Source organism: Stegostoma tigrinum, chromosome 13 (genome assembly GCF_030684315.1).
Source record: "Stegostoma tigrinum isolate sSteTig4 chromosome 13, sSteTig4.hap1, whole genome shotgun sequence".
Classification (NCBI taxonomy): Eukaryota; Metazoa; Chordata; class Chondrichthyes; order Orectolobiformes; family Stegostomatidae; genus Stegostoma; species Stegostoma tigrinum.
Genome location: NC_081366.1, coordinates 70,553,113 through 70,569,225, shown reverse-complemented (window position 1 = coordinate 70,569,225; position 16,113 = coordinate 70,553,113). Strand labels below are relative to the sequence as shown.

Here is a 16,113-nt window from a genome sequence, read left to right as displayed (position 1 = left end):
TTTTTGTGGTCACTTTCATGAGTTCAGGTGTCCTAGAAGTCAGTGCATTCAAATCAAGGTGTCACAGAAATATAAACAAGCAAGAGAGCTCAATGCAAGTTGAGGAATAACTATTACTCAGAACACCAGGGAAAACACAGCTGTTATTTCTTCAATGACCTCATGGAATCTTTTAGATTCACCTCAGAGGCAGAGTTTTGACCGGCTTAGGCAAGGTGCTGAATTCTGTTGAAAGCACGCTCTAGCACAGAGGTGAAAATGCCGCTGTTGAGGAAAGAGCCAGCAGATTAAAAAAGACAAATGCAGCTCAGTGCTCCAGGTGACCCAGTTAGTAAGTGTACGGCCTGGTACCTGACCGTATAGATCAGTACTCAGGTGTGACTTTTGGCTTGATCTGCCTACTAATGGCCAGGCCTCTCATGTAAGAATGTTAGCCTGTAACTCCAAGTTGTAAGGTGCCTGTGTGGATGTTTTGTGGGTGCAGCAACTGATTAACCAAACAAAACTGCTTTAAAAATGTGCAAGATAATAAAATGTGAGGCTGGATGAACACAGCAGGCCAAGCAGCATCTCAGGAGCACAAAAGCTGACGTTTCGGGCCTAGACCCTTCATCAGAGAGCTAGGCAGGTGCTGAGGAAGGTGATGTGGCTGTGGTACCTGGTTTGCTTCAGGACATGGTCGAGCAGTTTCAAGGCCGAAGAGATTACAAGAGAGTTGCAATGGGAGAGAGATTCCCTGAGGTTGGTCCGGAGGGAGGAGGGTAACTTCTTCAGGTTAGGCATCCCTGGAAGAGGCTTCGCAGTGAGGTTAAAATAGTATCAGAGATAATGGGAACTGCAGATGCTGGAGAATTCCAAGATAATAAAATGTGAGGCTGGATGAACACAGCAGGCCAAGCAGCATCTCAGGAGTACAAAAGCTGACGTTTCGGGCCTAGACCCTTCACCCGTTTTCAAGGTTAGCACTTGTGAATCAGTCTTTTCCCCAGCTTGGGCAAGTTCAGAACTACAGGGCATAATTTTAACTCAAGAGGGGAAAGATTTTAAAAGGGTGTGAGGAGCAAATTTTTAAACAGCGAGTGTTTCATGTGTGAGAGTGAACTGCCAGAGAAAGTGGTAGATGCAGGTTCAGGTACAACGTTTAAAAGATGATTGGATAACTTCATTAATAGGAAAGATTTGGATGGACATGGCCCAAGTACAGGCAGCTGGGACCAGTTTAGTTTGGAAACATGGTCAGCACGGACTGGTTGGACCTAAAGGTCTGTTTTCATGCTGTATGAATCTATGTCTCTATGACTCTAATCAGGTTTGGAGTGGATGGGTACCTTCGCAATGCAATGCAGCTGGGTTATGCAGTGGCTGGTTTAAAGTTATCGACCTCCATCTGGTTGATAGATCAATGCACTTTTCAGCAATGGTGCAGGTCGCCTGAGCTGCTACATCCCCATGTTTCAAACACTCTTGCTAATGATTAAACATGTAGAATGACAACTGTGTTAAGAAAAGTTGTATATGTACTATTATAAAAGACAAGCTTTTAAAGCAATATCTTTCTCACACAGCAGGGGGTTGACTTTTACGTAAATTTTATTTGAGGGGGTGAATTGCAACCCACACCCTCATTACCTTGCTATCACAGATTTACCCTGTTGTTACTGCCATCTCTTTCCCTTTAAATTCCAGTAAATGGTACACACACTGACATGAGGAGCTGAACTCAACAGTGTCGTTTTTGTTTAAAATGGTGGGATGTAACCTGAGCTTCATAGTTTGTAGACTCTCTAAAGTGTGGAAACAGGCCCTTTGGCCCAACAAGTCCATCCTGGACCTCAGAGCATCCCACCCAGACCCATTCCCCTAATCTACACATCCCTGAACACTATGAACAATTTCCCATAGCCAACCTACCCAACTTGCACATCTTTTGACTGTGGAAGAAAACTGGAGCAAACCTGCACAGACATGCGGAGAATGCGCAAACTCCACACAGACAGTTGCCCAAAGCTGGAATTGAACCTGGGTCCCTGGTTTTGTGAGGCAGTAGTGCTAAAGACTGAGTCACCATGCTGCCCCTTAGCATGAATTATCATAGCCTGAATAGCTGCTCACTCAGGTAAGTTTGACCTCAGCAGTGAGTGGCAGGTAAGTGCAAAGTGTTCGGATTTCCTTGGTGAACATTCAGAGGTTAGCTAAGGTATGTGAGAAATGAATTTCTTTTTGGCCAAACATCAGGGGTTACCTATTTCTTGAGAGTGACCATTATTTGAGTCTGTGTGGTACCTCTCATCTCAGGAACAAAAGACAGTCACAATTCCGACCTCACCCAAAATCTGCAAAGTGATGGCTGAACATTGGGGTACTAGTTGTTGCTCAGTTAGTAGGACCTCACCTCTGAGTTCAAAGTTCGTGGGTTTCTCTCCTTTCCACAAATCCAAAGATGTAATCTATACTGACAGTGCAGTACTCCCTCAGTACAGCACTGGGAGACGGAGCACCTTCAAACAAGGCATTCAACTGAAAGTTGGCGTACCCTGCCAGGTGGATACAAAAATCCCTCTGGTGCTAGTTTGAAGGAGAGTGCCCTGGCCAATAATTATCATTCAAGTTAAAATCTCTAAAGAAGTTTATCTGATCATTATCATGTTGTGGTAACTTGCTGTGTGCAAATTTGTTGCCACGTTACTTACATTTCAAAAAGTATTTCATTTGCTGTAATATACTTTGGGATATTCTATGGCTGGTAAAGTGCTTCATAAATGCAAGTTCCTTCTTTTTTATTTTCATTCTCTGTTTTGTAATCTCTTCCCTAAAGCGCATCCACTAATATCCATCCATGCTCCAGTTAGAGATGCCCAATTTTGGATCGGATTAACCAGCCTGATTTGAGATTGAGTAAATCAGTAGGAAAGGAACCTAGGACCTTCCCAAGTTGTATATCAGTGTCAGAGCAGAGTGGCCTTACTCACCTAGGCAACCAGATGCTCGATGTGGTAAGCAAAATGATCAAGGGCTACAATTCAGGGAGAGAGACAAGTCTGAAAGCAGCCTTATTGTTTCTTCAGGAAGTTTTACAATGTTATTTTTCAGCATGTTTATCTTGTCATGAGTAAAAGTTACATAAAAGAAAACATGGAAATGTTCATAGGCTGCTCAAGAATGAGGAAGCTCACTCAGTGATGGAAATTTGGAATTCAAGTCCGGAAAGCATTAGGGCCCCTGCAAAAACATGGTGCAGGATCCAGGGCAGGATGAGTGAATTGGACCAAGAATTTTGGCTAATTGCCTCCAGGCACACCCCTTCCCATCAGTACTTAACCTTAGTGCTGATGGTTTATCTGCCTGTCTCTCTCAGATTTTCCAAATTAAAATACTGTCGGTTAAGTTAATAAGTTCAAATACTGCATTTAGTTGGTATTAGGTCACCACTTCAGCTGATTATAAAATGCAAGTAATAAACAGTTCATAATTGCCTGGTCACTATCATAGCAGTCAGATTGCAAGGTTAGCATGCTTAACTGATTATCAGGGTAGTAACTGGCTTTCTAGTTATCAAGCTTTATCTCGTTATCAGGTCAACACACCACCCGAATGCATTAATCAGAACAACAATGGGTTAGCTATCTGAATAGTTTGCTGTACCTCATTCTGAGATGGAGGGTGTTCCAATGGTCCTGAGTTTAGCCACTGGGGTACCATTGTTTCATATTTTATGATGTGACTGTGTGTTTGATACTCTGGATTCAGTTTGTTGCTTCTTCCTGGAAAAAGAAAACAATTCAGTGAATTCACAGGTGAGAGGTCAAGTTGAGTGGTTAACAGTGATTATTCTTCTCTTTTGCCCTATTTATTCACCTGAACCATACCCTCCTAAAGACAGTGACTAATGGTAGATATATCAGTGGCAACCAATCTATTGTATCTTGTCCAAATAGCCTGAGCAGGAATGTTGACAAAATCACGAGATAACAAGTGTAGTGCTGGATGAACACAGCAGGCCAAGCAGCACTTTAGGAGCAGAAAAGATGACATTTCAGGCGTAGGCCCTTCATCCCGAAACATCGGATTCTCCAGCATCTGCAGTTCCCATTATCTCTGATGACAAACTCACACCCATTTCCCCCACACTGACCTCAAAGAAAATTCAAATTAGATAGAGCACACAATGGACTGTTAATTCCCCGCAGACACACACTGCTCACTGCGAAGATCACTCAACAGCCATAAGGAATTTCTGTTCAGTTGTCTTTTATCTCCCAAGTACAGGCCACAAAGACTGATTATAGCTGCTCTGCCCCTCCTCCCCAGCTGCCCCTCCACTTACACCACACCCTCCTTCATTAGCGGACAAAGCTAATGTTACTATGATGATGTTGTGAAGTGTCTCACATCTTTAATCTGGACAAAATCCCAATGAAACAAACTGAACATGGTCACGTTGTGCTGAAATCCCAATGGTGATATTCAAGAAGCTTCCTTCAAAATCTCTCCACATTTCTTGCTGTTTTTTTTAGGGGGAAGCTTGACAAACAAATGAATAAATCTTTCCCATCTCTGATACCATCCTTGGCTGAGCTCAGCAGAGATGGGAATGAAAATGAACTCTCCTCTGTTTCTTGTCACACTGAATCTAATAGTTATGGCATCTACAGTGCTTTAAATTGCCTTTCAAGCCACATTGGTGTATACATGCCATCTAAACTGGAAAATTAAATGATAGCTGTTTACTTCATGATATATGCCAAATACATTCATTGCAGGTAATTAGCTGGTTAACAGAGAATGGTTAAGATATTGCCTAGTCTTGGATGGTTGAGGCGAATAGCAGACTTATATTTACAGGAAGCCAGATATAAATACACAAGTGAAAAATGAATAGAATGTTAGACTGATGGAGTGTGATAAAGATTGGCAGGTGGAGCACATACACAAAATAGATTAGATGGGTTGGGTTGAATACTCTGTTTCAGTGGTGTGTAATCTATGTGTTATTACTTGATAGGCTTACCACACAAATATGATTTATTAGTCCTTTGGCCTGAATGTCACAATGCAATCATAAAAAGTGCATTATCCATCAACATAATAAGATAACCCCAAACAGAAGTAAATTAAAATCCAGGGACGTTACAATATTGGTAATCCAGTAATGGATATGTTGGAGTCAGTTCAAAGCTGCACTCTCATTGCTGGATATCAATGACAGTCATAAACTGTTCATGTTTAACATCACAAATCTATCAACCTCCATCTGCTCATCGTGTACCACCTAACAATCACTTTTTAGCTTCTTCCTCCTAATTCTAATCCCTATCTAAAGAAGGTAGATAAGAAAGAGGTGAAACCTTATGAAGGTACGATCCAGGGTGTATGCTGCCCCACCCCTCATCCACAGATAATGGCATCGGACATCTGCCAATCCCTTGCAATCCTGATGGCAGCTCTCCAATCCACTTACAGGCTATTCAGAGAGCAGAGTGCTGCATTGCAGGACACGCTGGCTACTGGCACTGGAAGGCTCCTGCAAGGACACATTGTGCAGGGACAGACATTCACCTCACAGGCTGAACCGGGCTGCATCTTAGGGCTGCTCACTCGCTCTGTTAAGGCTTGCACACTTAGCGCCTGCCTGCAGTATCCATGTCGTGTCGCGTTTGTCACTTCGAGTCATAGTCAGACAGCATGTAAACAGACCCTTCGGTCCGACTCACCTATGCCAACCAAACATCCCAATCTGGCCTAATCCCTTTTGCCAGAATTTGACCCATATCCTTCTCAGCCCTTCCTATTCATATACCCATCCAGATGCCTTTTAAATGTTGTAGTTGTACTCACCTCTCTCACTTGAATAATCAAGGCCTTTCTCCTAGGGTGGGGGAGACAAAACCGAGAGGACATAGGGTTAAGGTAAGAGGGAAAAGATTTAAAAGGGACCCACGAGGCAACCTTTTCATGCAGGGAGTAGTGCATATATAGAAAGAGCTGCCAGAGGAAGTGGTGGAGGTGGGTACAATTACAAAGTTTAAAAGGCATTTGGATGAGGACATGAATAGGAAGGGTTTAGAGGGAGATGAGTCAAATGCTGACAAATGGGACTAGGTCAGATTTGGATGTCTGATGGGCATGGATGAGTTGGACCGAGGGGTCAGTTTCTGTGCTGTATGGCTCTATGACTTCCTCTGCCAGATCGTTTCATGCACAGACCACCCTTTGTGTGAAAAAATAACCCCTCCAATCCTTTTTAAATCTTTCTCCTCTCACCTTAAGCCTATGCCCTCTAGTTTTGGACATCCCCACCCTAGGAAAAAGACCTTGGTTATTCACCCTATCCATGTCCTTCATGATTTTATAAACATCTACAAAATATGCCCTTAGCTTCCAATGCTGCAGGGAAAAAAGCTACAACCTATTCAGCCTCTCTCTTTAACTCAAACCATCCAGTCCCAGCAAGTCCTCGCAAATTTTTTTCTGTACCTTCTCAAGTTTAACAACATCTTTCCTATAGAAGGGTGACCAGAAGTGTATGCAGTATTCCCAAAGTGGCCCCACTAATGTCCTGCGCAGCTGCAACATGATATCTCAGCTCCTATACTCAATGTTCTGACAAATGCATTACAAATGCCTTCTTCACCACCCTGTCTCCTTGCGACTCACTTTCAAGGAACTATGCACCTGCACCCTATGGTCTCTGTTTGGCAACACACCCCAAATCAATCAGAAGCTAAAGGCTATCATACTGATATGCTATTTTACACACATACAGATGCAGGCTTGTTGTCAGTGGGGATCTGCACAGGTGTGGACACCTTGGTGGACTGGCACCTCTACAGCATGTACCAACTTGCCTCTGAAGCAAACACACCGCATGTTCATTTAACAAAATGTCCATGTCAGAATGTGGGTCAAGTCTCCTCTCCAGTCCCTTCAAGGGAGGGCTGCTGTCAATCACGGGGACCCAGTACTGTCAGTCACAGGCATACTTCACTCACTATCCACAATCATTCATCGACTGGATTGGTCTCCATCAGGGAATTGGGAATGGACAGTCCTGTAAAGCAGACAGGGGAATCATGTATCCTCCATTATGGAGCTGCAAACACTGTGGTCAGAGTTCTGGTCAGTTATGTCAAGGGCCTCTACATCAATGTCAGTCAGAGGTCTGAAAACCAATACACTCCTGACTGACCTAGTAAGATGTGTGCAAAGGGTCCTGTAGGGACAGCACCAGAGGTGGGGAGATGTGGGGGAGGGGGTGGATATTACTGACAAAATGGATGTGGAATCAAGATTGGGGGAGGCCAAGCAGAGAGAGTGTGCAGAGATGGGCACAAGGACAGTGCTAGAGACAGGCCAACTATGTGTCCTGGTGGTTAAGCAATGACTTGGGTAAGATAATGGGGTTGCTTGTGTGAGGCAATGTCAGCCATGCTGGCTGCTTGTCAAAAGCGAAGCGTCAGCTTTTGTGTTCCTGAGATGCTGCTTGGTCTGCTGTGTTCATCCAGCTTCACACTTTATTATCTTGGATTCTCCAGCATCTGCAGTTCCCATTATCTCTGATGGCTTTCTAAGTGTTGTGTCATTATGTTGCCAGTGACTCCTGATTCATGCCTTGTAAATAGTGGACATGTTTTGGAGAAATAGGAGGTGAGTTAATGGCTATAGTATTCCTAGCGTCTGGCCTGTTCTTGGAGCCACAATATTTATACGGCAGGTCCCGTTCAATTCTGGTCAATATTTACCCTGAGGATGTTGATATAAAATACTCAAATCAGGAGGGGCAAAAAGGCTAAATGGACTGCAGGAGAATGTTAAACAACAGTTCAAAATAACAAGCGGGAAAGGAATTGTGTTTGCCTTGAAGACTAAATAATAATTAAGAATTCACATGACCAGAATGAACAAAAACAGAAATGTCTCTGGACTTGAAACATTAGAAAATGCTTTCTCTCTGCAAATGCTGCCAGGCCTGCTGTGTTTCTCCAGCAGTTTCCGTTATTGTTTCAGATTTCCAGCATCTACAGTTCTTTATTTCATTTAAGAATGAACAAATGTTAATTTGAAGTGACTATCAAACAATTTCAAAATGACATAAAGAAAAATGATGCCTAACTAATTCCATAGAGAGGACACAAACGAGTTGCTGGTGGCTGGAATAAAACAAGCACATGCAAAAATAAAAGCATAATTAAAGCAACATGTACAGACTTTAGAGGAAAAAAATATTTCAACAAATACAAACATATACAACAGACAAAAATGGTTAGAGGAATTCGATAATACGACAAAAGTCAGTGGAAAAGGTGACATCAGCAAATATTTTCCTGAAGCAGTTCCAAGCACAATATCAAATATTCTAAATAGTTCCATTCTCCAGGCTTTCAAGAGGAATGTCGAGATGAACAGGAACTTCCAAGACAGGATTTACCTAAATGTAATTGATGACTTTAATGCTAATGAAGTGTTAGCTCTAGAAGGGCTCAAAATAAATAAATAAATCTCCAAGTGCATTTGCCCCAGTGTTGAAAGTCACCAGTGGAATTACTAATACTTTTGAGAGATACTGTGGCAAACCGGTAGATTGGAAACAGACCATACAAAACAAAAGTGAAGAAATATACTCAGTCTATATTAATAAAGGCAGAAAGTACTGGAGAACCTCAGCAGGTTTGGCAGCACCTACAGAGAGCGAATGAAGCAGAGTTCACAGCTTGAATCCAGTACAGCTCTTCTTTGGAATTCATAAGAATAGTGGAAAAGAGATAGATTTTGTACTGGAAAAATAGATGGGGAGGAGAAGTTGAACAGAGGGAAGGGCTAGAGGGTGAAGGAGACTAAATATCACAGGTGTCCCAGGATAAAAAGACGAGGAAATGGTTGGAGAAAAGACAGTAGGCATTAATCGGAGAATATAGGTCAGCTGTACTGAAACCATGAGTTCTCAGATTCACATGTCATTGTTCAGCTAAAACTTCCTTTTTATTCATTCAAGGGATGTAGGCATCACTGGCTAGGCCAGCACATATTGTCCAGAGTACAATCCAAAAGTCAACCACATTGTTGTGGGTCTGGAAGCACATGTCGACCAAACCAGGTAAGATGGCAATCTACCTAGATGCCAGCATCTGCAGCTTTTTTGTCTCTAACGAAAGATGGTAGCTTCCTTGTGTGAAGGACATCAGTGTACCTGATGGGCTTTTCCTGATTCACGGTCATCACTAGACTCTTAATTCCAGATTTTCCAGAATCCAAATTCCGCCATCTGCTGGGGCAGGATTTGAACCCAGGTGCCCAGAACATGACTCAGGTCTCTAGATTAACAGTCCAGCAACAATACGACTAGGCCATCGCCTCCTCATACAGTGGGCCTTTGAAGCCCGATGTAAAGTGGAGAATCAGCACCTCGTTTTCTGGTTAGGTACTTTACAGCTTTCTTTATTCAACTTTGCGTTTGACAATTTTAGACCATCAGCCCTGGTATCAATAACATTTCCTACCCCCACTTGCCATTGTCTCATTTTCATGATTTTGCCTTTTTCCGGGGCTACCTAGGCCAGAGATGTTGCTTGAGCATGAAAGGTAAGAGGGGACCCGAGAGAGAACGCCATTGTTCTGCTTCAAAATAGCTTTGTGGGATATTTTTGGATGGATAAAGCAAGCAGATCAGAAATTACGGAATGAGTTCATAAAATCATAGAATGATCGCAGCATCAGAATAGATAACTCAGTCCACTCTATCAATGGCAGTTCTTTGGAAAGTTTCATCTGAATTTATTCCACCACAGAATCAGGCGGCACATTCCACTTCAGCAAGATATGCAAGTTAGACATGCAAAGAGGGAGAAGGTGAAATGCTGATATGACTGCTATTTTGAGGATTCTACAGGAACTGAATAATGTCAGCATTGACAAGCCATGTTACTCTGTCCAGAACAGCAGAACCAGAGATCACAGCCTGCAGTGACTTTCCTTCAGAACTCCTGAGTCACTGGACTCAAAATGTTAACTCTGTTTTCTCTCCACAGATTATGCCAGACCTGCGAGTTTTCTCAGTAATTCCTGTTTTTGTTTCTGACTGTATCCACAGTTTTTTTTTAAACCAAAATGTGTGCACTCTGGTTATGAGCCCCTTTACAAAATACAGCAGGACTGGGGGGAATAAAGGGTGAATTTGGACCTTTAATTCCCAAAGTTCTCCAGCACTGGGGTTTTCCTTTCCTTGAGAAGGTATAGAGAACGCATGGCATGATTATCTTCATCAGTCAGGGCATAGAGTGTAAAAACTGGCAAGTCATGTTGTAGTTATGTAGAACTTCCGTTAGACCACATTTGGAATATGGCATACAATTCTGGTGGCCACACTACCAGAAGGATGTGGAGTCTTTGGAAAGGGAATGGAGAAGATTTACCAAGATGTTGCCTGGTTTGGAGGGAATTAGCTATGAGGAGAGATTGGACAAGCTTGGTTTGATCTCACTTGAACATTGGAGGTTTTGGGGTGACCAGATAGAAATTTATAATATTCTGGGAGGCGTGGATAGAATGGATTGTTGGGATTTTTCTCCCAGGTAGATATGTCAATGACAGGGGGGATACGTTCTGCCTGGATCTGCTGACAGCTACATTAACCAAGCCCAGGAATAATTCCTCTGTATCTACCCTCTCATAAGCCCACATCATTTGAAAGAACTTGACAAATCACATCATAACAATCTAAAATTGAAAGAACACAAATCAAGTTTATGCAACTCTTCATTGTAATTTGTTTCTCTAAGTGCGAGTTGGGGCACTGGGTGGGGTTGAAGATCTCTCGATAACCTGATCAGTTAAAAGGGGAAAGACACAAATAGCAGCATTTAAGAGGCTAAGATAATAATATGTGAGGCTGGATGAACACAGCAGGCCAAGCAGCATCTCAGGAGCACAAAAGCTGACGTTTCGGGCCTAGACCCTTCATCAGAGAGGGGGATGGGGGGAGGGAACTGGAATAAATAGGGAGAGAGGGGGAGGCGGACCGAAGATGGAGAGTAAAGAAGATAGGTGGAGAGAGTGTAGGTGGGGAGGTAGGGAGGGGATAGGTCAGTCCAGGGAAGACAGACAGGTCAAGGAGGTGGGATGAGATTAGTAGGTAGTGGGGGGTGCGGCTAGGGGTGGGAGGAAGGGATGGGTGAGAGGAAGAACCGATTAGGGAGGCAGAGACAGGTTGGACTGATTTTGGGATGCAGTGGGTGGGGGGGAAGAGCTGGGCTGGTTGTGTGGTGCAGTGGGGGGAGGGGACGAACTGGGCTGGTTGAGGGATGCAGTAGGGGAAGGGGAGAGTTTGAAACTGGTGAAGTCCACATTGATACCATATGGCTGCAGGGTTCCCAGGCGGAATATGAGTTGCTGTTCCTGCAACCTTCGGGTGGCATCATTGTGGCAGTGCAGGAGGCCCATGATGGACATGTCATCAAGAGAATGGGAGGGGGAGTGGAAATGGTTTGCGACTGGGAGGTGCAGTTGTTTTTTGCGAACTGAGCGGAGGTGTTCTGCAAAGCGGTCCCCAAGCCTCCGCTTGGTTTCCCCAATGTAGAGGAAGCCGCACCGGGTACAGTGGATGCAGTATACCACAATGGCAGATGTGCAGGTGAACCTCTGCTTGATGTGGAATGTCATCTTGGGGCCTGGCAACCCTACCAACCTCCGGATACAACGCATTATCCTCCGACACTTCCGCCATTTACAATCCGACCCCACCACCCAAGACATTTTTCCATCCCCTCCCCTGTCTGCTTTCCGGAGAGACCACTCTCTCCGTGACTCCCTTGTTCGCTCCACACTGCCCTCCAACCCCACCACACCCGGCACCTTCCCCTGCAACCGCAGGAAATGCTACACTTGTCCCCACACCTCCTCCCTCACCCCCATCCCAGGCCCCAAGATGACATTCCACATCAAGCAGAGGTTCACCTGCACATCTGCCAATGTGGTATACTGCATCCACTGTACCCGGTGCGGCTTCCTCTACATTGGGGAAACCAAGCGGAGGCTTGGGGACCGCTTTGCAGAACACCTCCGCTCAGTTCGCAAAAAACAACTGCACCTCCCAGTCGCAAACCATTTCCACTCCCCCTCCCATTCTCTTGATGACATGTCCATCATGGGCCTCCTGCACTGCCACAATGATGCCACCCGAAGGTTGCAGGAACAGCAACTCATATTCCGCCTGGGAACCCTGCAGCCATATGGTATCAATGTGGACTTCACCAGTTTCAAAATCTCCCCTTCCCCTACTGCATCCCTCAACCAGCCCAGTTCGTCCCCTCCCCCCACTGCACCACACAACCAGCCCAGCTCTTCCCCCCCACCCACTGCATCCCAAAACCAGTCCAACCTGTCTCTGCCTCCCTAATCGGTTCTTCCTCTCACCCATCCCTTCCTCCCACCCCTAGCCGCACCCCCCACTACCTACTAACCTCATCCCACCTCCTTGACCTGTCCGTCTTCCCTGGACTGACCTATCCCCTCCCTACCTCCCCACCTACACTCTCTCCACCTATCTTCTTTTCTCTCCATCTTCGGTCCGCCTCCCCCTCTCTCCCTATTTATTCCAGTTCCCTCCCCCCATCCCCCTCTCTGATGAAGGGTCTAGGCCCGAAACGTCAGCTTTTGTGCTCCTGAGATGCTGCTTGGCCTGCTGTGTTCATCCAGCCTCACATTTTATTATCTTGGAATCTCCAGCATCTGCAGTTCCCATTATCTCTGCATTTAAGAGGCTTCTTGACAAACATGAGTAGGCAGGGAATACAAAGATACGAACCACATAGAGGGAAAAGGTTTTTACTTTAGTAAGGCATCATATGTTGGTGTAATCTTGGTGAACTGAAGGGCCTGTTCCTGTGCTGTACTGCTCTTTGTTCTTCGTTCATATCTGCATTTGCTCTTGTCTAATTGATGGAGATTGTTTGCTGTGATTAGCCAATAAGCCCATTGTTAAATTATCAGTACAAGCCTATCAGGTGAAGCAGCTGAACTTTGGGTCTTTTTTTTGTTCAGCAATTCCTATGTCTCTATTCCAGCAGACAGAAAAATGGAGATGACATTTACTGCAGGCAAGCAAAGGTAAAATAAGACAATACATGTACCTCAGAAATGATGTTAAAATATTTGAGGATGAATTTGACTGTACTGTACAGTAGAAAAAATCCCCAATCTATTTTAGAAACAAGCAGGTGGGGTGAAAGGCAAGGATTTTCTGAGCAGTTGAAGCAAACTGGCAATGACATTACTTATCTGACACTATCATGTCAAATAAATAGTTTTGTCTAAAGAGATGACAACAGATAAAGATCACTGTCATATAAGTTCTTGGAAAAACATCAGAATCGCAAATGAAATTGTCATTTCCTCTCTAAAATGCAGGACAGGATGAGTCACAAAGAAAACAAAGCTACAGGACAGAAGAGCAATTGAAAACTTAGTTCAATGATATTTTATTCCCTGGTTTGTTGTTCCAACAGAGACATTAAATTATTAAGTCAATGGACTTTAAGACACCCAGCAATAAAAGAGTGGACAAGGATTAGTTAGCTAATTAATTACTATTTGTTGCTTATAATTAGCAATTTCAATTTCTAGCTTTAGCTGTCTCTCTGATTGCAAAGGAAAGTAAAAAGAATGGGTCAAAAGCACTCTGCTCTTTCAAGTAAACCTTAAACAAGTTCAATATCCCCTGATAGAAGAGGAATAATCTGGTTATTTTGAAATCTCTGGCGGGGGTGGGGGTGGGGGTGGAGGGAGCAGATGGCACTTGAATACAGGTCTTCTGTCCCAGAGGTAGGAACATGACCCCTCTTCCACAAAACCATGCAAGGCTAGTCTACTCTTAAAATAGCACATTACACGGCAGAGCTCTGTAACAAAAACAAAAATCAAATGATCAGTGGGAATTTACTGAACTGTGATGGGCAGTTATCAGAATCAAATCAAAATAATATTGTACCATCTCTGATGCCCACCTGTCACTAAAGGACCCCATCGTGACAGTGGACAGCATAAGCTCCCTCTCAGTGGACACCTGAGCATAGGTGTAACTGCAGAAAAGGAGCAGGCAGCCGGTGTTATAACCCTCTCAACAGTGCTTGGCCTGATGCTGCTCTCAGCCACTTTAACCTAGCCCAGGAGCAGGACTCTTCTATATCTATTCCTATACCTAATTAGTTGATGGCTAATCTGTACCTCAGCTGCAGGTATCAGAGATAATGGGAACTGCAGATGCTGGAGATTCCAAGATAATAAAATGTGAGGCTGGATGAACACAGCAGGCCAAGCAGCATCTCAGGAGCACAAAAGCTGACGTTTCGGGCCTAGACCCTTCATCAGAGAGGGGGATGGGGGGAGGGAACTGGAATAAATAGGGAGAGAGGGGGAGGCGGACCGAAGATGGAGAGCAAAGAAGATAGGTGGAGAGGGTGTAGGTGGGGAGGTAGGGAGGGGATAGGTCAGTCCAGGGAAGACGGACAGGTCAAGGAGGTGGGATGAGGTTAGTAGGTAGCTGGGGGTGCGGCTGGGGGTGGGAGGAAGGGATGGGTGAGAGGAAGAACCGGTTAGGGAGGCAGAGACAGGTTGGACTGGTTTTGGGGTGCAGTGGGTGGGGGGGAAGAGCTGGGCTGGTTTTGTGGTGCAGTGGGGGGAGGGGATGAACTGGGCTGGTTTAGGGATGCAGTGGGGGAAGGGGAGATTTTGAAACTGGTGAAGTCCACATTGATACCATATGGCTGCAGGGCCGCTCAGTTCAATTGGGGAAACCAAGCGGAGGCTTGGGGACCGCTTTGCAGAACACCTCCGCTCAGTTCGCAACAAACAACTGCACCTCCCAGTCGCAAACCATTTCCACTCCCCCTCACATTCTCTTGATGACATGTCCATCATGGGCCTCCTGCACTGCCACAATGATGCCACCCGAAGGTTGCAGGAACAGCAACTCATATTCCGCCTGGGAACCCTGCAGCCATATGGTATCAATGTGGACTTCACCAGTTTCAAAATCTCCCCTTCCCCCACCGCATCCCTAAACCAGCCCAGTTCATCCCCTCCCCCCACTGCACCACACAACCAGCCCAGCTCTTCCCCCCCACCCACTGCACCCCAAAACCAGTCCAACCTGTCTCTGCCTCCCTAACCGGTTCTTCCTCTCACCCATCCCTTCCTCCCACCCCCAGCCGCACCCCCAGCTACCTACTAACCTCATCCCACCTCCTTGACCTGTCCGTCTTCCCTGGACTGACCTATCCCCTCCCTACCTCCCCACCTACACCCTCTCCACCTATCTTCTTTGCTCTCCATCTTCGGTCCGCCTCCCCCTCTCTCCCTATTTATTCCAGTTCCCTCCCCCCATCCCCCTCTCTGATGAAGGGTCTAGGCCCGAAACGTCAGCTTTTGTGCTCCTGAGATGCTGCTTGGCCTGCTGTGTTCATCCAGCCTCACATTTTATTATCTCAGCTGCAGGTATTTGCTTTTGATCCCTGTCACCTGATACCTCAATAAGACAAAAGAAGTCTGTCAATCTTCAAAGACCCAACATCACAGTCTTTCAAAAGAGGGACTTTCAGATTTACCACTATCCTGCTTGTGAAAAAATACATTCTGATTTACCGCTTAGAATGGGCCAACCGTGATTTTAATAGCATGTTTGTTTTGAATTCCCCAATACAGGAACTAATTCCTCTGTATCTACCCTATAATAAGGCTACAATCATTGAAAGAACTTGATTAAATCACATCACAACTGTCTCAATTTGAAAGAATAAAAATCAAATTTAGGGAGCTCGTCATTGTAATTTAGTTCTCTAAGTGCAGGTTCGGAGACTGGGAAGATGAAAGTCTCTCGGTAACCTGATCAGGTCATTTAAGCATCAACCACTATATGTGAGATTTAAGCCAGGACAGACAGACAGGAGGATCCCATAAAATAAAACAAAGAACTGAGGATGCTGGAAATCTGAAACGAAACAGAAATCACTGGAGAAACTCAGCAGGTCTGGCAGCATCAGTGGAGACAAAGCAGAGTTAATGTTTCAAGCTGCGTGACCCTTCTTCAGATTGACTGTTTTTCTGCCTATATTTAGTCTATAACCA

The 16,113-nt window shown here is 44.8% G+C and overlaps 1 protein-coding gene across 1 annotated transcript in view; it reads right to left on the bottom strand.

The window, feature by feature from the left end:
- adam19b (ADAM metallopeptidase domain 19b) overlaps nt 1-16,113 on the bottom strand; it is a 146,793-nt gene that overhangs the window by 114,889 nt on the left and 15,791 nt on the right. The window contains exon 2 of the mRNA XM_048543839.2: nt 3,643-3,761. Coding sequence (XP_048399796.2) covers nt 3,643-3,761 — 119 coding nt within the window. The remainder of the gene's footprint in view (nt 1-3,642; nt 3,762-16,113) is intronic.